Source organism: Phascolarctos cinereus, unplaced genomic scaffold (genome assembly GCF_003287225.1).
Source record: "Phascolarctos cinereus isolate Bilbo 61053 unplaced genomic scaffold, phaCin_HiC Scaffold_4;HRSCAF=312, whole genome shotgun sequence".
Taxonomy (NCBI): domain Eukaryota; kingdom Metazoa; phylum Chordata; class Mammalia; order Diprotodontia; family Phascolarctidae; genus Phascolarctos; species Phascolarctos cinereus.
This window is the reverse complement of record NW_027555847.1, coordinates 471,649,086-471,675,768: the sequence shown is the minus strand read 5'-3', so window position 1 is coordinate 471,675,768 and position 26,683 is coordinate 471,649,086. Positions and strand designations below refer to the sequence as shown.

At 36.2% G+C, this 26,683-nt stretch overlaps 1 protein-coding gene across 4 annotated transcripts in view; it reads left to right on the top strand.

Moving 5' to 3' along the window:
- CHD7 (chromodomain helicase DNA binding protein 7) overlaps positions 1 to 26,683 on the top strand; it is a 245,671-nt gene that overhangs the window by 121,133 nt on the left and 97,855 nt on the right. For all 4 annotated transcript variants that reach the window (XM_021005910.2, XM_021005912.2, XM_021005911.2 and 1 more), the window contains exon 3: positions 17,977 to 18,407. In XM_021005910.2, coding sequence (XP_020861569.1) covers positions 17,977 to 18,407 — 431 coding nt within the window. The remainder of the gene's footprint in view (positions 1 to 17,976; positions 18,408 to 26,683) is intronic.

The window sequence follows — 26,683 nt, the reverse complement described above, 5'->3', positions numbered from 1 at the left end:
TCTGGGCATAATATAATATGCTACTAACACTTGCCTCAGATCTAACAACATTATAGTTTAGTGAATGTCAGCTATGTTTATTCAGCAAATATTTGATTGCCTACTATGTGAAAGACATTTGGATAGACATTGTAAAGGATCCCAAGGTATATATGTCACTACCCTTGCCTTTATGGTTTAACGATGGATTAGAAAGGGAGACACATAATTACATATAGCTACCATAAGAGGCAGGCTAAGTGTACATGAGTCGCTTACACAGTGTTGTGCAGGAATTTAGAGGAGGGAGCTATCACTTTATACTGGAGTGACCAGAGAAGGCTTAATGGAGGAGGCATGTTTGAACTGGCCTTTGAAGGATGGGTAAGTGTTTTGACCATTGGAAGTGTACATGGAATGATGGTGGTTGTAGATAAGGGAGAGATAATGGCATGAGCAAAGGTGTGGAATTGAGAAGGCAGATGTGTTTTGTGGGAGGGCAAACAGACCAGTTTGTCAGGAGGATAGGCTGTGTATGCCATAGATTCCCTGTTCAAGTTACCTGAAAACAGAATCTTCAAGGCAGTATTTATTAACTGGAGTATTTTCACAACGTAATGAGGGCCCGTGAAACCTTGGTGCTCATATCCTGTAATTTCTAAATGGAGTGCCATGGTAGCCAGTCTACCCCTACTGCTGTAGTCCAGGGGAAAGGTTCAGTTGTGAGAATAAGCCTAATTTTTAGATCTTATGCTTTCTTGTTTCATTCAAGAAGACACTGTTTTGTTTTACTTTCTGTCCCTTGGATGTTTCAGATTTCCATATACTAAATCAGGTGGCATCAGTGACCTAGTTGCCTTGTATGGTATTAATATGTGATTTTTCATGGGTTGGCAGTTTCAAACCATTGTACCAGTAGAAGCCCAGGGCAGACATTCCACTCTAAGTAAAACCAGTGTCCCTCAGAGAAGCTGTGGCTAATCTTTCTCCCTATCATTCCTCTTTTTTTCCTTTCTTTTCCCCATTTTACCTTCTTCATCTCCCCTCTTGTCTTTTTCTTCCATTTATCCCCTTATTTCCTCCTTTACCTCCTGAACTGTACTTTTTATTTTTCTATCCCAATTAATTTCCCTTCCTCCATTTACGTCTCTCATTTCTTCTTTTTTCTTCTGTATCTTTCTCTTTCCTCTCCCCTCCCCTTTCCTTGATTCTTCTAGTATACCTAGGACTCTAGAGAGTCAGAAGCCTGAATAAACTTTCTACAACTACATAATATTATACCATCTACATTATGGTACTTAATAAATATTGGTGACATAATATTGAGTAGCAACAAAAATGTGTATTATTAAAAATTGTGTAATGCAGGTGTCTTTTTGTCTCTTTAAGAGTAGAAAGAAACCATTTATTTTAAAAATTCATTTAAGCACATAGAATGAAAATCTTGACCCTTGAGCTTTAGGAACCTTTATGCTGGTTAATTTTTATTCCAAATGAAGAGGCAAAACAGCATAAGAAGTTGTCTGTATACCTTCAACAGCTTCCTGAGTTTTTTTTTTTCCGTGTTGATTAGGGAAATTTCCTAAATATTATCTTCTGAACTTGGGCTTGGCAACAGAAATTTGCAATCCCTGCTACCAGAGAAGCCAAGCCTAATCGATCTCTTGAACTTGGGAGTTCAGAACTACTGTGGACTAAGCTGATCAGGTGTTTGCATTAAGTTTGGCATCAATATTCAGAGCCCCAGGAGCATGTCAAAGCTCCCAAGCTAATTAGCAATGGGATGGACCCTGTTGAATGTCACTGCACTTTCTGCCTGAGTGAGATAGGGAGATCCAGTCTTGATGATGATGATGATGGTAATAACAATGATAATCTTCTGGAAATTACCTTTACCCATTCATAGGATATTTAATTTCAGTAAACATAAGTAATTAAAAAGCTCCACTAAAATCCTTCTCAATAAAATTTATTGTGGGATGGAGGTGACTTTAAATCAATCAATAAGCAAATCTACTATGGGTTAGGCACTGGGGGATACAAAGACAAAAAACCAAATAGACTCTACACTGAATGAACTTATGTTCCTTAAAATAACATGTGCATATGTAATTACATAAAAATATGTACTAAATTTTTTTTTAAGTAAGGGGGTTGGAGGAGAATCATTAGTAACTATGGGAATTAGGAAAAAGCCTCTTGGAGGAGCTGGCATTTTTATTGAGCTTTGAAGGAACTGATAAGGATTCTTCAAGGAGGGGCAAGTAAAGAAAGGATATCTCATCTATTGGAGTCATCTTATGCAAAGGTAGGGAGATAGGAGTTTATCTGGAATACAGGGTGATGGGGAGTAATGTATAATATGGCTAGACAGGTAGGTTAGACCTGTTTTTGAAGGTCTTTCTGTGTTAAAAAAAAAAGGGGTGGGGAGTTGGGGGGAGTGGAGTTTTTTTTTGTTTTGTTTTTAACAATAGGGAGCCACTGAAGGTTATTCAGCAGGGAAGTTATGTTGTCAGTCCTGTACTTTAGAAATATTACTTTGGTAGCTGGCTGTGTGGAGGATCAATTTGAAAAAGGAATCTAGAGGCAAGGTATCCAATTAAGATACTAGGGCAATAGTCCAGGTGAGTAAGAGACTAAAATTAGGAGGGTTGATGGCCATGTGAGCAAAGGGGATGGATTTGTTGTGGATGTAGAATCAACAAAATATGACAATTAGATTTTGGGAGGTGAGGGAGAGTGAAGAGAATTTTTCAAGGATGGGAAGAATTGTATGTTTTTGTGGGCAGCAGAGGAGTGCATAGATAGGAAGAGATGGCAGATGGGAGATAGAGGATGATTTTTCTGGGGCAGTCTACTGGAGCAGACAGGAGGTAACCTTGGATTGCTGAAGGCTCTACCAGTTGACGGCAAACTCTGGCAGATCTTATGGAGTTGTAGATGCTAGATGATCACTTGTTAGGTATGTTGTAGTGAGGACTACTTATAGCTTTGTGGCTTAGTCCTATACAAACTAGCTTATACAGGATTTTCAGCCTGTAGAAAAGTGTACCACAGTAAACTTTGCATCTTTCTCGTGTATGTTAGTTTACTTCTGGCCTAGTCCTAATGAAGTTTACTTTTGTTCTTCTGTGGCATCAGCAGATCTCACCTAGACCTCAGTCATCCTGAGGGCCTGGTAGTTAAGCAGCCTGGCACACCATTATCCTTGAGGGAAATTCTTTTCTGTATAAATCTGTTTTCTGGGCTTCCCTTAAAAGAACTCTGACAGAATATCTGTGTGACTATCTCAATTTACTGAAGTCACTGACCCTCAGTTTTTTTTTAAATTTTAAAAATGCATTATATTATTTCTAATGTCCCTCCTAGTTTTAAAATTATATAACTACGAGATTGTCCCCAATTAATTTCTGTTTCTGAAATAACTGATGTGTAGTCCCTTGTACACAGTAGGCACTTAATGGAAAGGGAGGAATGTAATTGAGCTATAGTAAAGGCTAAGAGAATATTTAGTTATTTGAATTAAAAACCAACAAATTTTAGAATGTCAATTTCAACATAAACACAAACTTTTAAAACAAAAGCCTGTGAGGTGTATATAATCACATCTCCCTATGTATCCTTCCCTTTTTCCCTCCCAGAGAACCATCTCTTATAACAAAAAATGAAAAAAGGGAAAATCAGTTATGTAAAACTGACCAATAGCAAAAAAAAAAAGGCTAACATCTGTAATGTTCCGCATCCACCATCCCCCACCTCTGCAAAGTAGGGAGGGAGGTGGCTTCTCATACCTCTTCATTGAGTCCAAAATTGGTCATTATAATTTCACAGCATTCCATTTCCATTGTTTTGTTGGATTTTTTCATTTATATTATTGTAGTTATTATGTATATTGTTTTTCTGGTTCTTTTTTATTTCCTTTTGTATCAATTCTTGTCTTTCCATATTCTGGGTATTCATCATATTCATTGTTTTTCATAGCATAGTAATATTCTGTTTGTGTAGTCAGTCAAGTACCACTTATTGTGTGTCAGGAACTATGTGCAACTCTGGGGATGCAAAGAAAGGAAAGAAACAGTTTCTGTTCTCAAGGAGCTAAGAGTCTAATTGGGGAAGATAATGTGCAAGCAATAATGTATAAACAAGATGCATACAAGATAAATTGGGTGGATAAATTGAGAGAACAAACTAAGATTAAGGAGAACTGGGAAGATGAGGCTTTAGCTGAGACTTAAAGGAAGTCAGGGACTTGAGAAGGGGGAGAAAAATTTCAGGCATGGAAAACAGCCAGAGAAAATGCTCAGAGTTGGGAGAGAGACTATCTTGTGAGAGTAAGAGCAAGGAGGCCATTGTCACTGGATTGCAGAATACATTTGGGAGGGATGGGGTAGTAAAGTGTAAGAGGACCAGAAAGGCAAGAAAAGGCTAGGTTATAAAAGGCTTTAAAAGCCAAATAGAGGATTTTCTATTTGACCCTGGAGGTGATAGAGAGCGGTGAGGGATTTATTGAATAGGGGGATAATAGGATCAGAAACTATGTTTTAGAAAGATCAATTTGACAGCTGAGTAGAGGATGAATAAGAGCAGAGGGAGATTCGAGGCAGGCAGACCAACTAGTAGGCTATTGAAATAGTCTAGGAATGAGGTGATGAGTTGATAGGTCCTGCACCAGGGTGGCAGAGAAGGGTGCATAAAGGAGAGATGTTACTAATTGTGTTTGTTTGACCATTCTCCAGAAATTGGGCATCTACTTTGTTCCTAGTTTTCTAATATAATTGAAAGCGGTCTAGAAATGATATTATATCTCATAGGATCTTAGAGTTGGTAGGGATGTTGACCTTTATCTAATCCAACCTGTACTTGAACCAGAATTTCCACTACAGTATCTCACGTAGTTCACCTACCCAAGTGATACCTTATTGTGCTCAAGAAATCACTATCTCCCTCAGGCAGCCTGTTTTGCTTTTGGATTGCTGTAATTGTTAGGAAGCTTTTCCTTGTACAGGATCACACTCAATCTTTCTGTCATGTGTGCCTATTGCTCCTGGTTCTGCCCTCTGGGACAAAGCAGAGCATGTCTATTCTATTTGCTACGTGATATCCCTTCAACTGAACTTTCCTCTCTAGTTCCTTTTAGTTTTTGTCTATATGGCCTGGTCTCTACAATAAGTATTTCTTTTATAATTCATGATATTCTTCCCCTTTTCAAACACACACACACATAGCCTCTTGACACAATCATCTTATAGGAATCATGTAAATATATTTCCTTTCATATATTTTCACTGTCAATATTTAAGTATGTCTTATAGTGAGATGTTCCTCTCTGCAGTTATTCAGAATTCCCAAGTCCAAAGGCAGCTTTAAAATCATGCTTTAGGAGAATCACTGAAGCAATATGTCTTTAGAACTGACAAAGACACTTTGCTTAAACTAGGCATTCAAGTGATAATGTACCATGTTTATAAAAATCACTTACAAAATTTAGGTAGTATCTTCATATTCTCTAATTGTTTAATTGTAGCCACTTTAAAAAAAAAGGCTATTGAGTGGATGTTGAAGTTGAGATGGAAAGTAAATCATACAGCAATTTGTGTTGAAATGTCATAGTTAAATAGTTCATAGAATACTACCATTTTATAACCATATTTAAAAGTCTTCCTCTTCCACCCCCTCAGACTGAGATCAGGGTTATAATGGATTCCATTACAGGTAAAAGGTCTATGGCTCAACTATTGAGCCACTCAAACTCTTGGCTTTTTTAATTGTGACCATTAAAGCTTTAGTACTTTTATCTCATAAAATTGATGTCATCGATGTAAAATGTGTGCTTATTGAATATACATGTGTATTTCTGTGATTATGTTTAGAGCAGCAAATCAACCAATTTTTGCGTGAAGTAAGGCTTTATATGGATTAAGGCATCGCATAGAATACATTGTATTCACTTTTAATCATTTAGAAAAAAAGCCTTATGCTACATGATCATTGTAAGGACAATTTTCCAGAATAAATATCTTCCAAGGAAGGTGATTTCTTTTGGTTAGCACTTTTACCATAGTGAATTGAAGAGTGGTGGTGGTTCCTATTAGATTTAATCTTTTTTCAAGATCTTCCTTGAACACTCGGAAACTAGTCCTTTGATTTTAATACTGTGATTATAAAGAATCTCAGAAAACTTGAAGAGCCATTCATTTATCCCTGTTTAACATGTAGTTCTGTAAGTGTAAATTAGGGCAATTGGTGGATCCCATCCCTATCATCTGGTCTGGATGGCACAGAGGAAAGAAAGAAAAGCAACTGCAACAATTGAAAAGGGGAAACATATCAAAGTATAAAGGAAACTCCAAGAGCAGAGTGAAGGTTAAATGTTCAAATGTTGAAAGCTACTTTGTTCTCCTGTTTTTCCCCCTCTCAATACACTAGTGTGTCACACTCATTAATTATTCATATTGCTGTGAACAAACAAGGTAAAATGTCTCTAGAAGAGATGTATAATGAGGACATCTCAAGAAAGTGTAACTGCTTAACCATTCTGTGCACATCTTTCTCTATGGTAAAAATAGATTAGCAAGTAATTGCTAGGGCTGTTTGGTTTCTTACTTTCTGTACTATTACCTATGTGATTGTTGGATCATATTCAGATAGAAACAAAACTATGACTTTAAAAACATTTTAAATGCAACTTGTTATAATCCAACAGTTCTTAAAGTCTATTAAAATCTACCCACACAAAGCATTTGTGATCTAATATACATAAGTAGCCTTCTATTCTTGCCCAGCTGTGTAGATTCAATTATAATAATTTTCTCAGTTGCATAACATTGCTGTTTGTTTATTACTGCGTTATTAGTCAGTGAATGAACCTCCCTCTTTTTGACCCCTTAACAGTGTTTATAAAATACTTAATTGCTTTAAGATCTTCTGTTTCATGAGCAATTCCAGCTGGAGGGAGTCATAGGAACACAATCATCTTTAAATCTTAAATGACTGCTTCTGATGTACAGTAAATTCAACCCTCCCCCAAATGAATTTGTACCATTTAACTTTATTTTTGGTTATATTTTTGTATTTTGAAAAAAAATTACTTTTTTTTCTTGTACTTAAAAAAAATCACTCAAAGCTTGGGTATGTACTTGAATCTAATGCCTTGTACTTTGTACAGTACAATTTAGTAAAAAAAAATTTTTTTTGCATTGAATTGAATACGTAAGTACTTTTGATATGAAAATTACCCATAACATTTTATTTATGATGAGCCAGTTTTCCTCAAGATCTGCATTTTCTTTGATGCAAAAGCTTAGTGATTGATTAGTGTTATATAAAGGCATCAGTTCCTGTTGTGTATTGGATAGAGTCCTGGAGCTGGAGTCAGAAAGCCTTGGGTTCAAATCCTGCCTCAAAAAACTTCCTAGATGTGTGACCTTTGCCAAGTCACTTTATCTTTCTGAGTCTTAGTTTTTGATTTCATGCTTTCTAAATCTGTGTTCTTATGAATATGTTATGATTCATTAGGAAGGGAGAAATGAGACAAACATTTATCAAGTGCCTACTGTGTGCCAGCCACTGTGAAAAGTTCTTTAAAAATATCTTACTTAGGGCACCTAGGTGGTACATCGGATAGAGCACTGGGCTTGGGATGAGGAAGACATCTTTATGAGTTCAAATTTGGCCTCGGACACTTACTACCTGTGTGACCTCTGGCAAGTCACTTAACCTTGTTAGCCTCAGTTTCTTCATCTGTAAAATGAGCTGGGGAAGGAAGTGGAAAACCATTCCAATATCTCTCCAAGAAAACCCCAAATGGGGTCATAAAGAGTCGGACACAAGTGAAACAACTGAACAACATTCTATGTTCCTCCTCTGCTTAAAAAGGCTCATGTAAAATGAAGGAGTTGGATTCAGTAATCTTTAAGTATTTCTCAGTTTTAAGATCCTCTTTGAATAAGAAAAAAATTCACTAACACTTAACAATCAGGAGTCAATGAATATGCTGACTTATATGTCATTCATATGCTGAAATCTGTTCACTGAAAGATTAGTAGTCTGACTTCAAATATTGGGAAGAAAAAAAGCCTCACTCCTAAATCTAGAGATCCATTGAAAACTGTTAAGACTATTAAATCTGTCTTGAGATGTGGGATCTTAGGAGCAAGGTTGTCAAAGCCAGAATTTCTCATAAGAACTGCCTGATAGACTTCATGTTATTCCACTTATCACAAGTCAGAGGCAACTTTCTAGTTGCATTGTTTTAATATAGGGATCCTTTCTACCCAATGTTGACATTTTATTAATTTTTATTGGTTCTAAATATCTCTATGTTAGGGAGACACTTGAGATAATCACGCATTTCTTCAGATAGGCATGTTTTTGCAAATCATCTCATAAGATCATCAAAGTTACTGGCTTACAAATAGTAGGACATACTTTGAGTGCTTTTTAAATTTTTCAGAAATGGGGATGTTATGCTAACCTAGCAACACTTTCTCTTTCAGGCCCCACTTTGATAAAAAGTTTTGCAAGAAAGCTGGATATAATTTGATCATAAATTAAATTTTCTTTTCTTTTCTTTTCTTTTTGAAGCTAGTTACTCTAACTATAGCATTATGTGCTAACATATAATATTATGTACTAACCAACTAAGGGGCCAAAACTGTACTTTTGTAGAGCCAGTGAGACAGATTGAAGAACACTCACCCTATTGGAAGTCTATAGATCTGATTTCTAGTCTTATCTCTTCAACTAACAAGCTGTGTGACTCTTGGCCAAATCATTTCTGCTCCCTCATTTTTATTTTCTGTATTGTAAAATTAGAGGGTTGAATTCAGTTACTTTTTTTTTTGATAGATAGCCAGGGTTAAATGACTTGCCCAGGGTCACACAGCTATCAGGTGTCAAGTGTCTGAGGTCCGATTTGAACTCAGGTCTTCTTGACCTCAGGACTGATGCTGTATTGACTATGCCACCCAGCTGCCCCTGGATTTAATTACTTTTAAGGTCTCTTCCCACTCTAAGAATGTTATGATTCTCTAGTTTTATTGGTTGTTGTGACCAAAGACCTTATCACTTAATGTTCATTCCCCTCGTAAAGAGCTTCTCAGTCATTAAGTGAGATGGCCCACAGAGACAGAGCAGGGACCCCACTCAAAGCCTTTCCAGTATAGTAGAACCTACACCCAGATGGAATAAGATAAACTGCAGCCTTGAGGCCACATGTAGCCTTCTAGGTCCCTGGGTACAGTCTTTTGACTGAGTCCATGTTTTACAGAACAAATCCTTTTATTAAGGGGATTTGTTCTTTGAAGCTTGGATTCAGTCAAAAGACTGCACTTCAGGAACTAGAGGGCCACATGTTTCCTTAAGGCTACAGGTTGCCCACTCCTGGAAACTATCAAGTTTGATTAAACAGTTTTGTCTTCAGCTATTGGCCTGAATATAGGGTTGCTATTAGTACATTAATTTGCTACTAAGGAGTGAAGTATAGCCTTTTTGTTCTTTAAGTGTAATCATCAGGTAACACAGAAGTAAAGAATTTCAAAATTGACAAGACTTTGAATACCATTTAGTTTCAACTTCATATGAATGAGAATCACCTCTATAGCATGGACAACAATTGATCATCTGGTCTTTGGTTGAAGACCTCCCGCAAAGAGAAGCAAAGGACCCATTGCACTTATGGGTCTCTCTTTTGGTCAGTTTTCCCTTACCTTGTCAATATCTATCTCTTGGTTCTGCCCAGTGAGATCAGATTTGATCCTTCTTCCAAAGGACAGGTCTTCAAACACTCATAGACAGTTTGTCTTCTCTAACAAGCTGTTTTGCCATCATAGCTGCCCTCCTCTGATTACTCAGCCTATTATATTAATTCCAAAAATGTGACACCCAGGACTATTTGCTCTAGATTTAGACTTATCAGGGCAGAGTACAGTGAAAGTATTACCTCGCTAGTACTGGGCATTATGTCTGCTCTAACAAAGCCTTAGATAGCATTAGCATTTTTTTTTACTGCCATATTATACTGTTACTTCACTGAGTTTATAATTCACAAAACTCCCAGATATTTTTTGGAGGAACTCTCTAAGCATGCTTATTCTAGCTTATATTTTTGAGGTTGATTTTTTTTTAAACCCCAGTTAAGACTTTACATTTATTCTTTTTAAAGTTTGTGTTTCTTAGATTCTCTTCAGTGGTCTTATCTGTCAAGATCTTAACATGTTAACTGCCACTCTCAGCTTTGTGTAACTACAAATTTGATATGAACCCCATCTCTACCTTTAAAACTGATAGGGCCAAGTGTAGAGCCCTGGAGTACTTAATTAGGGATTTCCTTCCCAGTTGACATCATACAAGAGTATGACTACTCTTTGGATCTGGTCATTCAATCAGTTTAGAGTTCACTTGACTTATTTTTTAAGCCCATATTTCTTTTCTTTTTTTCGTAAGAGTAGCTTAAGAGGTTTTATCAAAAGTTCTGCTAATATCTAAGCAATTAATTTAGCTTTTACTAAGTGTCTGTCATGTCCAAGTACTGTGCTAGGAAATCAAAATTGAGAGACAAAAATTAAACAGTTCCTGTCCTTAGGGGGCTTTTGTGTTATTGGGGAAAATACCATGTACACAGTTAAGTGAATACAAATGATATACAAGGTTAACACAAAGTAATTTTGAGGAGGGTTTCAGCGCTAAAAATTGGAGAAAATCAGAAATGGACTCTTATTGGTGGGTAGCACTCTAATTAAACCATGACATTCAAACCAGAAAATAAGTGGGGGCGTGGGGGGAAGTGGAGGCAGCTGATGCCAGAGCACAGAGGCAGCAGATAGAATATTGTGTTCAGGGAACAGTTAGACAGTTTGATTTGAATATAGAATGTGTGAGCAGAAACCACTTGAAATTATTCTAGAGAAATAGGTTAGAGCAAGATTCTGATTTTTTAAAAAATCAATTAATTTTGTATCTTCCACTTTTATACCTCCTATGTCATAAAATATTCCCTCCTAAACTCTCCTACTCAGAGATCCATTTCCCATTTTAAAAAAAACAGTTCTGCAAATTTAGTCTACTCTTTAACTGGATACAATGAACATAAACAATATTATATACTATGTTCCATGGCCATTGGGAGATTCCTCTTCTCCCCACCTCTCCAATGAAAGAAGGAAAGTGTATTTCTCATCTTTTCTTTGAAGCTAGTCTTGGTCATTTAAGTTATACTGCTTTCAGCTTTTTTTTCCTCTTCATCCTCTCTTTGTGAAGGGATTTAAATGCCAGAGGAGTCTGCATTTTATCTTAGAGGGAATGAGGAGCCACCAAAGCTTCTTGAGCAGAGCAATGGTGTAATGAAACTAGTGCTATAGGATTTACCAATTTGGCAGCTCTGGGGAAGAGAGGTTGTAGAGTGCATGGACTGGAGGCAGGGAGACCAACTAAAAGGCTATTGCAGTAGTCCAGTTGAGAAGTGAGGAACATTTGAGCTAGGGTGGTGGCCATATGAGGGGAGAGACAGGAGACAAATGTGAGAGATGTTGCAGAGGTAGAATTGACGAGACTTGGCAATGAATTAGATATGGTGGTGAGAGCTTGTGGGGAGTTGAAGATGATTCTGTGGTTGAAAATTGGAGTGTCTGGAAGGATGGTGTTATTTTTTTTACAGAAGTTAGGAAGAGAGGTAGATTTTGGATAGGAACCCAAAGTGACCTATTGTATGTCACTATCCCCATCCTCCAAACTCTTCTGACTTTAAGTGCCTTAAGGATAACACAGCATGCTTTTATTTTGAAGTACAGATGAATCATACTTTCAGCACTTTGTGCACCTACCGGGAGACACGTGTGTGTGTGTGTGTGTGTGTGTGTGTGTGTGTGTGTGTGTTGTGTGTGTGTGTGTGATCTTTTTTCTATTCTTTTTGGTAGGTCCTATGGGGCAGAAGTAGGAACAATGCATGAAAGCTGCAGAAACAAGATGAAGCTTAAAGACAAACTTTCTAACAAATACAGCTGAGGTTCTTAATGGGGTCCATTAACTTAATTTTTTTTTGATAACTGAATTATTAATATAATTGGTTTTCTTTGCAATTCCATGTATTTTATTTTATGCATTAAAAAATATTCTGAGAAGTGAGTCTGTCTTCACTAGACATGACACAAAAAAGCTCAAGAACTCTTGAATTAGAGGTTTCTATAAGTGTAATTGATTGCCTTGAAATAGTGAATCCTCTTTCATTCATTGAAAATCTTCATGTAGAAGCTAGATAGATGACCATTTGTCTGGTGTATTATAGAAAAGATTAATGTTCAAATAAAATCTTATTAGTTGGGTGCTGGGTTTGGAGAATACTAATGCAAAAGTAAGTCCCTGTTCTCAAGGAGCTTATAGTCTGTGAGAGGATGCAAAATGATAAGTAACACAGGATATGTACAAAATAGTATAGAGTGATGGGGGCACAAACGGGGGGTATCAGAATTAACCTCTTGAAGAAGGAGCACTTTAGCTGAGCTTTGGAGGGGAGCTAAGGATTGCAGAAGGTGTAGATGAGGAGAGAATGCATTCCAGATTGGGCAGTAGAGTGGGAGGATAACCTGTGCAAAGTCATGGAGGCAAGGAATTGGAATTGTGGATGAGTGAAGTGTTGAGTGTGTGAAAGTCTTGCATTAATGGACTCATACTTCCTTTGCAGTTCTAGTGTATGGGGAAAAAAACACTTTGGAAAGGGCTTAGAAGCTTCTAAACTCATGTGTGTTTAAATCAGGGATAGGTAAGGTCTGTTCTAAAGTTAGCCAGGCAGGAGCAAGAAGAAGCCCTATTTTAAAATAACCTGGTAATAGGCAGTGGAAAGGAAAGCTGATGACCATCTCCAGGGCCTGATGAAGATAAGTAAGGACAAGATTTGGAAGCAAATTTAGGTTATCTGTATCCTTGTAGGTTCTAAGAAAGAAGCACCATTCCTGTGGTCCCTTAATACTTAACTTTCTCCACCAGTAGCTCACTTGTAACTCCCTTTCAACTATCTCCCCCCCACCCACCCCCAATTATCCTCCCCATCTACTGCTTAAACCTTTAGCCTCTAGCCACAGGTGGAATCCCCTGCTAATGAGTAACAGTTTATTTCCTGGAATCCAGCTCTAAACATAATGTACCATAGAAATATTTTTATGTTTTATAGTCAGGTTCTATAATACTATTAGACTATATCTTCTGGATACATTATGGGTTAACCAGGTGTTTTGGTGGATTGGCTCTGGGACTTAACCATCATATACAATGTTGTTGTTTTACAGAAAGATATTGTTGGGATACTTTGTGACACAATCCATTTGTATATTGTGAATAACCTGCTTTTATTATTTGTGGCTCCCTTTTCCTTTTCTCTTTCCTTCTTTTTTGAAAATCATGTGCTAGTCAGGTTTGTGCATATGGCTTATGTCCTAGTATTATGTGGTAAAATAAAAGGTGGTTTAAAATTTTTAATTCTAGATGGGAGAGTATATTCAACAGAATTGCATTAGTTTGCAAAGATTGGGGAACATATGAGTCATTAGAAACTGATAATTTGATATTACCTGTCATGTTATCCAGCACTGGTTAACAGATTGAGGTTCTAGAAGTATAATTAGGTTAAAATATGATTAAAGGAGATTTCTGTTTAACTAAGCCTGAAAGTGCTGTTGAAACCTGGAAGAACAGCACACCTGACTTAGTTTCTTAAAAATTAATGTCTGCAGCTGCAAAAATATATGTAATTTCTCTTAATGCTGGCTTTTAGATAGAATGATAGAATTTTAGTGCTAGAAGGGAGCCAAAGGATAGTCTAGTCTAGTGCTTTAATTTTCCAGAAAAGGGAACTTAGGCCCAGAGAGTTGTGACTTGCCTAAGATGTCATAAATACTAAGTGCTAGATCTGGGATTGGACCTCAGATCAGATAAAAAGTTGACTCATTTCACGTAATTTTCTCTTTTTAACTGTGATGAACTGGAGAGCTGAATATTGTCTCAGGATGCTTCTCTCCCAGGGATGTGATTCTCATCTGTTATTAGGACTTAAGTTTTGGGTTATGTTAGTTCAGTCTCTCTTAAAGCAACAGAAAGATTGCCTTCTTCCTTTTCTATACTTCCACTGACATTCATTCTTATTGGATTAATTCAACATTCTGCTACTTTACATAACAGACCTTGTTGTTTATTCTGTCCATTTTAATAAGATATGAACAAGGAATTTTGAATGTAAATAGTATTTCCAGCATATTTTCCTTTAAAAATTTTTTAAAATGCATTGACTTGTTTTCATTTGCAATTTGAATATTGGACACAATGTTTTTAGTCCTAACAACTTAGACACTCTCTAATTTTCAAACTCTTTAAAATATGTTGAAATGCTAGAATTGGTTTTTAAAGTATTGAGCTATAAGCCCTTGTGTAGCTTATTTTTAAATACTCTTAGTGCTAAGCATCATGCATGTTTCTTTTAATAAATGAGAGATTTTAGGAATGTCTTGTGTGATAATATCAAATGTTAATGGCATTGATTAACTGTCAAGCAGTGGGAAATGATGAGAAAATGTCTACTGTAAAATTAAATAGTATTGGGGAAGGCTGTACCATGCCTTTGGTCAGGGAGGTGTCTAGTCCTTGTAAGCTGTTGTAGGGGTATTAATGTGAGCTCCAGGTTTTTTTTTTTTTCACATGATTAAAGCAGGCCATCTGTTCTTTGTTAAATGTTTACAAAAACAGCTTTTCTCTAAAAGATTTAAGGAGATGTAGGTTTAGTAAACACTGTAATATTTCTGAGCACCTTTTTCACCTTATTTCAAATAGTGCCAAAACATAATTCTGTTGCATCTCAAATAGGATTAATATACATTTTGTATTTAATCATTATTTTGTGGAAGATTAAATTGGGTAACAAGATGTTATTTTATAGCCTCATTTATTTATTTGAAAGTAAATAAATTACCTTGTATGTTGAAATAAACAGATCATTTTTAGATTTTTTTGTTTAAATCTATAGCATGTTCCCCTTTTCTCATTTATAAATAAAAACCTACATATCTCATTTAATGAAAGCTTAATGAAAGGTATACATATCTGGAAATAAATCACTTCTAGATTTTCATTAGTATTTATTGATAAACTTCCTTCTTTGCTATTTTCAGGAATGTAACTTTTCTTCATTTTCCTCAATGGTAACGTGTGTGTGTGTGTGTGTGTGTGTGTGTATACACACACACACTGTATATCCGTCTTTTGGAGTCAAACCTTGATAACACTTCTATTTACCCTAGGGTAAATCACCTAGCCTCTGTCAGCCTCAGTTTCTTCATGAGTAAAATGAGGACTTTGGATTAAATGATCTTTAAGGACCCTTCCAACTGTATGACTTCATGCTAATTCAGACACATTGTTGTACTCTGCTCTCTCCACCCCCCCCATTCTGAATTCTTGACCATTTCATTGGTAGCTATGTGGAAGTTTATCTTAACACTATTAATAGCATAAATAAGAATGTTCAATCTACTTAAGAGAGAGCAGTATTTTAAAGCATGTTAGTAACAGGCATCAGGAGGTGTGTTAATAACAAAATAGTCTTATCTGTTCATTAGAACAGGGCTTAGCAAAATTGTGTCATTAAATAAGTTAGGTAGCTTAAAGTAATACACTGCACTTCTATAAATATATTTAAAATAAAATTCTGACTTTTCAGTAACTGAGACTTATCTTTTTAGCAATTAGGAATAGTAAGATTACAGATTTTTTAAGAAAGAAAATGTTTTAACCAAAAAAATAGTAAATAATTACCTGCTGTATGTAAGTCACTCGGTTGGGAATACAGGAAAAATAATCCTGGTTCTCAAGGAGCTTTTATTTGCTGAGGGATAGGGCTAGTATACAGATAAGTGAGCACATGTTAATTTGAGGAAGGAATCAGCTTAAATAACTGAGGGAATCAAAGAAGGTTTCATAGGGTAGATGGCACCTGATCTGATTCTTGAAGCAACACAGGATTCTAAGAGTCTGGGATAAAAAGAAAGTACTTTGTACGCATAGATAATGCTGGGAGGTATCTAGTTTGCCAAGAATTGTGTGGAAGAAAAAAACCCCTAAAAACATAGAAGCCAGAATCTGGAGAGTCTTAAATGGTAGGCTGAGGAATTTGTATTTTAGCCTAGAAGCAATGACTGGTAGCCACTGAAGGCTTTTGATTAGAGGAGTGGCCTGGTCAAATCTCTGCCTTTATAAGGTTGTTTTTGGAAATTGTGAAGGATGAAGTGGAGAGGAGGAGAAAATGTCAGACTCAACGCACTGGATGATTGTTTGGGTATAGGGGATGAGGGAGAGGGATGCTTGAAGGATGGTTCCAATATTATAAACCTGGGTATCTGGGAAATTGATAGTGCCCTTGACAGAAATTGAGAACTTTGGAGGATGGATGGGTTTGAGGAGAAATATGATGAGGTATATTTTGGCCCTATTCCTCAACTAAAGAACTCCAAAGTAGAAATCAGCTCACATAATATGAGCCAAATCTTATATCTTTCCATTCTCTGTCATTTTGGGGGTTCTCTTTTCCTTCTTATTTCCCATTATTCAATGCAGTATCTTTTAGCTACCACTACAGCCTGAACAAGGAAGATTTATGAATTGAAAACCTTAATCTTAGGATTTGGGGAATCTAAAGGAACATATTTTACAGGTTTGGAAACAGAGAAACCAAGAGGTTATGGTGGCATAGGTGGCAATTAGAAACTGATTCTCCTTAGTCCCACCCAGGTTATTACTTTTTCCACTGTCAGTTGTATTTGTAATAGTGAAATCTTAACCAAAAGCAAGCTTTTTGAGGCACCACCTTTTGAAGTTCTAATTTTAGTGATTCTCTGTTTTCAAATTTGGCCTGCCTAATTAAAATCACTAACCTTTTTGTAAATAAGCCAGTAAACCTGGTATCTACTGACAACTTTTCCTTTATTTTTAAGTGTTTAGGGAAAGTGTTAAAATTGAGATTAGAAGTAGGAGGAACTGGGTTCATATTGAGGATCAGACCAAGTCACTCAGCCTCACTGGGCCTCATCTGTAAAATGAGAGGGTTGGTTGAGGTGATTTTTGTAACTCTAAATCTGAGGTCCTATGATATTATGAAAAAGACAAAAAATGATTTCTGCATCTCATAAGAATCCTCTGTTGGGTTTGGTTCTCTCTTGGTTAAGTTTTCATAAGTTAAGTGATGAGAAAGAAGAAAGAATTCAATGTGACTCAAAACAACAGCAACAACACACAAAAAATCAATACTTGAACTTTAGCCCATTGTTGTTAAGTGTAGGTATAGTATTTTAGGGATGATTAATTAAGAGTTGTCAGAAGAATGATCTGTACTATGGTAAGAATTGTTTGTTGTTGGGATCCAGTGTTTCAAGTGATCCGAATATTGCATTATTGTATTATAAACTCTTTAATGGGGTGGGGTAGAGGTAAGTAAATGACAAATCCTTATTTTGAGATCCCTGACTTTATGAAATTAATGAGCCCCTCTGTGAATTTATTATTTTTGGTGAAATTTAAGGATAAGCAAAAATGTCATCATTTCTTATAAAGCCCTATACAAGTTAAGCATGGTTAAATGTCAGTATAAAATAGCATCTTTATTTTTTTGACATCTGTTTTTAATGACTGCACAGTAATTTTGTTTTTAGGCATACAGAATTATCTGTAATCAAATGAATTTTCTTTCTCATATTAATTACTTAATTTTACTATATGGTTGTTAATTTCCCCTCTGTTTTCTCAATTAAACAAAGTATTATTATGTTATAATCTTGGAAGACAGAATTTTTAAATGGGAGAAATATTAGATCCAAAATTATTTTTGATGGAACATTAATATAGTACAGGCTAGCTTGAATATATAATTGATTCGGAAACATTACCCATTTGTTTTAGTTCCTTCTAGTCTTTATCACCTTTCAAGGTTATCATAAACTAATTTCTATTCCTGTTTATCTCCTTTAGCATTCTCCATCGGAACCCTTTCTAGAGAAACCGGTGCCAGAGATGACTCAGGTTAGCGGACCGAAGGCCCAACTAGTGAAGAGTGATGATTATCTGCCATCTGTGGAGCAACAGCCGCAACAAAAGAAGAAGAAAAAGAAAAACAATCACATTGTTGCAGAGGATCCCAGTAAAAGTTTTGGTCAAGATGACTTCCCTGGTGGTAATGACAGCCAGGAGCTAGCCAGGAACTCAGTAGATGGGTCCCAGGAAGAGAAAAAGAAAAAGAAAAAACCGAAGGCAAAAAGAGATCCGAAGGAGTCTAAGGAACCCAAGGAGAAAAAGGAGCCTAAGGAACCCAAGACCCCGAAAACCCCTAAGATCCCCAAAGAGCCAAAGGAAAAGAAAGCAAAAAATACCACACCAAAACCCAAGTCTAACAAAAAGACAAGGTAAGTTGAAAGGGGCAAAAATCACTGTGGATCAGTGATACATTAATGGAATAAACAAAAACAATGTCACTTTAAAAATCAGAGTATGTTAAGTGGAAGAATGATGTATTTTGATACCTTTTAATCCTACCTCTCGTATTCTTAAAATGAGAATACTTACATGGATGATAGTAGCTTAAAACTACCTACTTCACAGGCTTGTGGGAAGAAAGCACTTCTCAAGCCTCAAATGTGAGTTATCCTTGGTTTTATTGTCAGTAATAATAGTTTGTGATGCTTAATTCTTTTGGTGCTAATATGTGCTTAGGAGAATCCCATGAATCAAAAATGTTGATTTGGACCATTTTAAAGACTAGAAACCTCTTTGTATTTCAAGGCTAAACTTTTTGTTTAGCTCCTGAGTAGTTGTAGCAGGGAATGTGTATGCTATTTAAAAAAAAATGCAATCAGGTTAGTAGCATTATTTTTTTTTTCGTAGTCAAGAGACCAGAAACCTTATTTTCGGCAATCATGCAAGTTTGTAGTGGGAAGGAGGAAAACTGAAGAAGAAAGGTCACTACATTTCACTAAGCCTTTCAGTCCTGTTTCCTAGTAGTTGGAACAGGAGAATTAATTATCTCCACTTGGCAGAGTAAGCCTTTCAGGGGCAAAGTTGAAATCCTAGTGGGCGATGAGGGAGAAATCAAAGAGTGGTTATCTATACTATATGTGCTCAAGAATAGCATGCATTGAAAGTTCTAAAGACCACTAGCTCATGTCCCACCTTAAATTTTTGTTTATAAATATTCACTCAATAAGGAAAGTTGAGAGGAAAAGACATTGAAGACTAATTTTTTCATTTGTATCGAACATTTCTTACAACTGTTCTGAACCCGTTCCAAACATCTGAATCTATTTTTCAGGATGTGGCTAATGTTAGAAAATATAGCTTCCAGATGGAAATATGGCCAGTCTTTGTTAATCTAGATCCATTTGCAAACACCACTTTAAAAAGATGGTATTAACAAATCAGCTTTGCGTGTCCTCTTCTACCCCTCTCCCCCCCAAAGGCTTTCATTTCTGGATTGCCTGGGAGTTTAGGTACAGATAAACAAATAGACAAAATGAGTCCCCTGTCTAACAATTCTTGGTAAATGGGATAAATTGACTACTTATAAAGCATGACCAAATAATTATGTGAAATCTCTGAAATGTTTCTCAGCAAAAAAGCAAGCCTCAAGTGTACAATTATGGAAAGGGTTTTGACACTTGAATGCATCTCATCAGTAAAGGTAGCTCCTCCACTGTTACAGTTTAAAATAAACTTAAATTAAAACTAAACAAATTTTTTTTTAAATTGCTCATGGCAAACTTCCATTTTGCCAAAATGAATGAATTGCATCATAATATTTGCATTTAGCTATGGGCTCAATGTGTTGGTTTTCTTTAGAACTATAATGCAGCCTCTTCATTTTGTGCCTTTGAAATTTTATTCTAAACACAATAAGCTGTTATAAAATATTTTTGATTAGTGACACAATTTTATTGATAATTACTTGCAGAAATCTTATTTTTTTTCAAGAAGCCAAATCCAATATTTGTATCTACATTCTGTGACATTAAAATTTTCAGAGTTTTAGAACAGTCACACATCATTTGAGAAGCAGCACTGCATAGTAGAGAAAGAACTGGCTTCAGAGCCAGAAAGACCAGGCTTTAAGAGCCACTTCTGACACATATTGACTGTCTGGCTCTGGGCAAGTCACTTAACTTTTCAGTGCTCTAGGCCATTGGTGTCAAATTCAAATAGAAATCTATCCCAGCTAGCTGCATTAGTGACTTAGAAAACCACAAATTAACATTGTCTGTGTTGTATTGTATTTTTATTTGTTTTGTTAAACATTTCCCAATTACATTTTAATTTGGTTTCTGGAGTGAGAGTTTGACACCTGCTATAGGTAACTTTCTAAGACTAAGTTCCAGGGAAGATTGTAGCCTGTCTTGTGTGGTAAGAGTTTCCTTACCTGGGAGTTCTCTATGCCAGTGAAATCACAGGTCTATCTATTCACTGACCTATCTATCTGATATTTACAAAATGCATTACCAAATAGCTGAGACTTCTGTCAAGATAACCTACAAGTATTAAACTAGTCAGGGCAATAAATCCCTGCATATTTCATCAATTCCTCTGAAGCTATTCAATACTCCTGCTTTTTGCCTATTTCATCTCCTTTGTTTTAAGAAGTGACCATTATAGTAACTTTCTGTCCTTGTCTATGCTATATAATCCGAAGAACAGTTTAGTGGCAGATATTAATGGTTACCATAGAAAATAAGCTGGGTTTGCCAGGGCTGTTTTGGAATCAAGTTTCAGTCACTGAGGAGACACTCCACAATCCCTTGATCCAATTGATAACAGACCTAATATTTAGGAATTTTTGCCAAGTATGTAACATCTTTTTTCCCATCCAGAAGGCATGAAATCCACTGTAAATTCAGAGAAAAGTTACTGGCATTTTCTACCAATGTGAAAATTAAATGTTGAGGGCTACTAATCATTGAAAGTCTAGTTTGTGTTTAGTGTTGGATTGTTGAGGAATAATGTGTCAGGAAGAAGAGGACATATTTGGTTCCTGCTAGATAGTATTGATACTTTTCTGATGGATTATAATGGCTTTCCTTGTCTCATAGTCAGTGATTCTAACAAGTGGTAGTAGGTTTTCTTTTGCCCTAAAAAATGAATAAGTAACTGAGTAAAATAACCAATCAGGAGGCCTCCAGGCTTTTTTTTTTTTTGCTAGGCAATGGGGTTAAGAGACTTGCCCAGGGTCACACAGCTAGTAAGTATCAAGTGTCTGAGGTTGGATTTGAACTCAGGTCTTCCTGACTCTAGGGCCAGTGCTCTATCCACTGTACCACCTAACCGCCCCCAGGCTTTTTCAGTGTTAAGTGAAATGAGCCACTGTGGCCCAGTAGGATTTACCTTTGTAAATCCAGTATGGGCATGGGAGTATGGTTTTTTCGTTTGTCTTTTTTTTTGTTTTCTTTTTCCAGTACACACTTACCTGAGTTGGCTCTGGTGGCTTTAAACTTTGAAAAACACCTGCTGACTTAATGAGGAAAGTATGTTGGTAGAGAATAATTCCTGGGAGACATGCTTGTCTTTAGCAATGCTGCAGATGGGAAGAACTATCCAGTACCATGGTAATTGAATGACGATATTAAGCGAATCAACAAACTAAACCATTCATCTGTTGAATGATGTTTCTACTGGTCAGATGAATTGAATCTGTTGCATCTTGGTTTTGCTACTGTGTTATTACATCTAGGAAGGAAATAACACCCCCAAAGTAGGGATACCAGAATGCGTACAACTAAATGTGAATTCTGAAAAGCATAGCAGAATAATTATGTAAATTGAATATGTGGTGATGAAGGTAATAGGGGGTTTGGGTTATGTTAGTACTCATGTTGAATTGTCATTCGTAGTTTGCTTCTAAGCATTGAATTAGAGCAGTGGCAATTTTGTTTTTCAAAATGCTATGTGATACCAGCTATTTCCATTCGTGAATAAGTTAACTTAATGAATTTGTTTATACAGAAAATAATGTTCCTGCAGATGCCTAGAATAAAGGGATTATAAAGACATAAAATGATAAATGCTTTATGAATACTTAAATCTTTCTCTTAAGAAATTATTTATTTCAAAGTGTTGTTTCTGAGATTTCCTAAATGACTGGTCTTCTATTGGTTGGACGTGAGATTGATAGTGGGTTTGTAGGAATGGTGATATCTATACACACTCATCTAGTTTCTGTTATCATCAAAGGAATGGCTATGATGTGACTGGATTGATCCTGATTGTGTGTGGTTTATGTGGAAAAATACCTATTTAGAGTTAGGAGGGTGCATTTCTACTCAATAATTGTATCTGTAACCATTTTCTCATCAGTCCCATCTTGCTTTTTTTTTTTTTGTGCTAACCTGCCCAGATTCTGTAAAAGGAAAGGCTACAGAAAACAAGTCTTTGGATTTTTTTTTAACTCTTTATGGTGAGAAGAATGTGAAAAGTTCCCGCATTTGATTGGAATTGCACTTCATTTCCTTTAAGTTCCCATAATCATGTCATCAGTTTGGATATACCTTCTATTGAGAGATGATATCCTCTCTGTGATTTAGTAGGTGGTCTTGGAGAGGTGCTATGTCCAAAAAAAGAAAATAAAATCATTGACCTGTAGGATATCTGGTGATAAGCCTCTCTGAACTTAGTTAGAATGATCATTAGTCAGCAGATATTCAGTCCCTCATTCAGCCATGCCTTTCCAACCTGCTAGAACTTGTCAGAGCTTTTCCTCTGTTAATATGATCTTTGAGAAGTCAGAATCACCACCATGCTCTTCTGAGGCAGTAGAGTAGGATTTTGATGGAGTCACATTTTTAAACTGTGGGGATCAGAAAAGGCCTCATCAAGGTGGCTGAGCTGAGCTTTGTTTTGTTGTTGTTTTTGTTTTTTCATTTATTATTTTTTCTTTTTTTCCCCACTTAATAGAATTTTTTTTTCCAATTACATGTAAAGATAGTTTTCAGCATTCGCTTTGTGTTCCATGTTTTTTTTTTCTCCCTCTCTCCCTCCCCTGTTGCTTCCCCAAGAAGGTAAACAATCTGTTACAGGCTATACATGTACAATCGTATTAAACATTTCCACATTAGTCATGTTGTGAAAGAAGAATCAGAACAAAAGGGAAAAACTATGAGAAAGGAAAAAAAAAGGAGAAAATAGTATGCTTGGATCTGCATTCAGACTCCTTAGTTCTTTCTCTGAACGTGGGTAGCATTTTCCACCATGAGTTTTGGAATTGTCTTAGATCATTGTATTTCTGAGAAGAGCTAAGTCTGTCAAAGTTGGTTATTGCACAATGTTGCAGTTCCTATGACACTGTTCTTATGACAGTGAGGGGTTCTGCTCACTTCACTCAGCATCAGTTCATGTAAATCTTTCCAGGTTTTTCTGAAGTCCGCCTGTTGAGTTAAGCTTTGAAAGAGTAGAGGTGTTCTAAGAGAAAGAATTGAGGAAGAGAGTGAATTCCAAGCTGGGGAATGGTAGTGATGGTGGTGGTGGTATGGAGGAATGCCTATGTCTATGTCATAGAGACTGAAGATAGAATGCCATGTGAGGAACAGCAAGAAAGACCAAAGAGTGAATGTAGAAAGGGAAGTATGTTGGAAAGATAAGTTAGAGTTCAGATGTGAAGGAATTTAAATGCCAATCAGAGGAATTCGCATTGGACTTTAGAGTAATAGGGAGCCATTGGAATTTGCTGAAGAAGGGAGTGACATGATCAGACTTGTGCTTTAAGAATGTCACTTTGGACAGATTTGTGGAAGATGGATTGGAGAGGGGAGAAACTGGAAGCAGAGAGACCTACTAAGTTTGTTAAGAGGCTATTTCAGTAGTTTAAGAAAGAAGTTATGAGCAACTGAGTTAGAGTGAAGGCCTTTTGAGTGGAGAGAAAGGGATAGACTCAGGAAACGTGAAGGTAGAAACAATAAGATTTGGCAACTAATTTAATACATATTGGGTGAAGTAGAGTGAGAGATGTGACTCCCAAGATTGCAAACCTGTGTAATGAGGACTGGTGATGTATTCTTTATTTTTAAGGCACATATTGTTAAATAAATGTGCATATTTCTTTAAATTCTGTTATAAATACAATGAAAGTATTTTCTTCAACTCTTGAAAGAATTTGTGTTTTCTATAACTAGATATATTTAATAAGTATTTTATATATAGTTTTCTAATGGGTTGGAAATGGGAAACTGATGAAAGATTTTGACTTGCCTGCTGAAACTTTGGATGATGTTTTCACATCAAATAGTTGCCCATCTCTCCCTCCAACCTGATCTTTTGTACCAAAAACAAACAAAAATAAAACAAAACAAATTTAAAATATCATTTTGTGGTTAAGGTGAGAAAGACATTAAAAAAACCTTTATGATTTTGAAAAAAAAAGCCTGTAAATAACACTTTGCCCAATTTATACTACTCTTATCACTATTAAATATAGAACTTTCCTTCTCTAGTGCCTTTTTTTTTTATAGGCAGTTGGGGTTAAGTGACTTGCCAGGGTCACACAGCTAGTAAGTGTCAAGTGTTTGGTCTGAGGCTGGATTTGAACTCAGGTCCTCCTGACTTCAGGGCTTGTGCTCTATCCACTGTGCCACCTAGCTGCCCCTCTAGTGCCTTTTCTTTTTTCTTTTTTCTTTTTTTTTGATGTGGAAATAATCCTAGATTCCCAAAAGCTATACTAGTGGAATATGAGTTCTGATAGATTCCACTAATCTGGAAAGGCATTGACTAAGTGACTGGAAGTGGTTCTATATGCTGTTTGAAAGCCAAGCTTGTTATATTCTGAGAGTGTCATTGCATTATCAGATTGGTAGTGATAGTGTGTTGATTTTCATTTTTTAAAAATTACAGCAACTTTTGAGATCATCCCTAAAGTCATAGGGGATTGTGATCTATGTTGGTGGAGTAATTGCCTTCACTTGCAAACCTATGGATCTTTGAAAAACTAAAGGACTTACACAGCATGTTTCTTCTAAAGATTCCGAATTCTCTATAAATATTTGCAAATTTGTAATCTGTCTGTATGTTCACCTGAGTGTATTTTATTCTGCCAGTAAGCTCCAAGATGATCTGTAATGGCACATTAATACGTATTCCAGAGTGTCCTACTACATTTTGATGTCAGTTAATAGAGATGAGATATAAAATCAAACCTGTTTGTAAATTTATTTGTAAGCTTTACAAATAAGTATAGAAAACCTGGCTTCTTAGCCTCTCTTAACTGTAAGCTAAATAAGTCGTAAATTAATTAAACCAATTTTTTAAAAAAACTACTCACGTGTTAGGAATTGTTATTCACCTAGGGCATCAGGCAGTTTGCCAGGCTGCATTATATAATTAAGTGTTCTAGGTGTGTCCATCAAGGAGTGAGTTCTGTAGAAAGTGTAGTTGAGAAGGAAAGCTTTAGATTTACGCAGCCAGAAATGGCAAGTAGTAGGGAAGAAAAAGCAAGTGAAGGAAGGGATCCCCTGACTCCCTGTAGTCTTGCCTGGTCTCTTCTTTGTCATGAGGTCCAAACTAAAAATTGGGTTTGAGAGCAGGTTGCTTTTACCTGTTGGCCTGGGCAAGCTCTCAACAGGAGGGACCTCCTGACCATATCCACATGGAAGCTCTCCATTCCAACTTGTCTTTTCCAACAGGATAATCATGGGGCCTTTCCATAGCCAATGAGATGTTTGAGGTAAGTATCTCTGCTTAATATTTGTGGGTGTGTATATATTCGTATATATCTACATGTATATGTATATATACATGTGTATATATATATGTATATATACAAGTGTATATATGTGTGTATATATAAATGTATATATGTGTGTGTAAATACATATATGTGTACATATATATTTATACACATACACACACGTGGATATACTTTGCATTTCTTTTTTAATTTTACCCTTTTCCTACTTGGTACATTTAAAATCAACTAAGCAAAAAGAGTAAAAGGCAAGTTGTTTTGTTGTCGTCGTCGTCGTTGTTGTTGTCATTGTTGTAAGTCTAAGTCAGAGTATTTCCCATACCATGTGGTTCAGTTTGTAGTTGTCAGAGGAAGCAGAAGGAATGACAGTTCTGCAGCTTAAAAGAAAGTCTTACTGCCTCTCCTTCTGCCATCCTCCGTTGATTGGGTGGCATTGGGCCTATTTTTGTGTTCAGTTTCTGCCGAACCATTGAGATGTGGTAGAATTTTAAAGTTGTGGCCTATGGCTGCTTGGGTAACAAAGGAAAAGGTACAAATGGATCTTACTTCCAAAGTCCACTACCACCTATCAAATAAGACTTGAGAGTTGAGTCTGACAGTAACTGCAATGAAATGGAAAAGAATGGCTCTGGGACAGACATAGTTTTTGAAGTTTTAGCCAAGGAAGATTGTAGGACAGGGTATATGAATCACTATAATGGGTTGGAACATAGGATTAGATTTACCCAGAAAGAAGCAAAATGAAGCATAAAGGTGGTAGATTTTTCATATCTGTATATAGAGATACGAATGAAGGTCTTTTGAAAGATATAAAGCTTTGCGTAGATGCAAAGGTATTTTTGTTTGTTTTTAGCATTTACTATGTAAAGCTTCTTTTTATTCTTGAAATGTTATTGAAAAGTAAATGGACCCTGTTAGTATATAAGCATGTTAGCAATAATATTTTTTGTCATTCTTGTGTCAAAACCC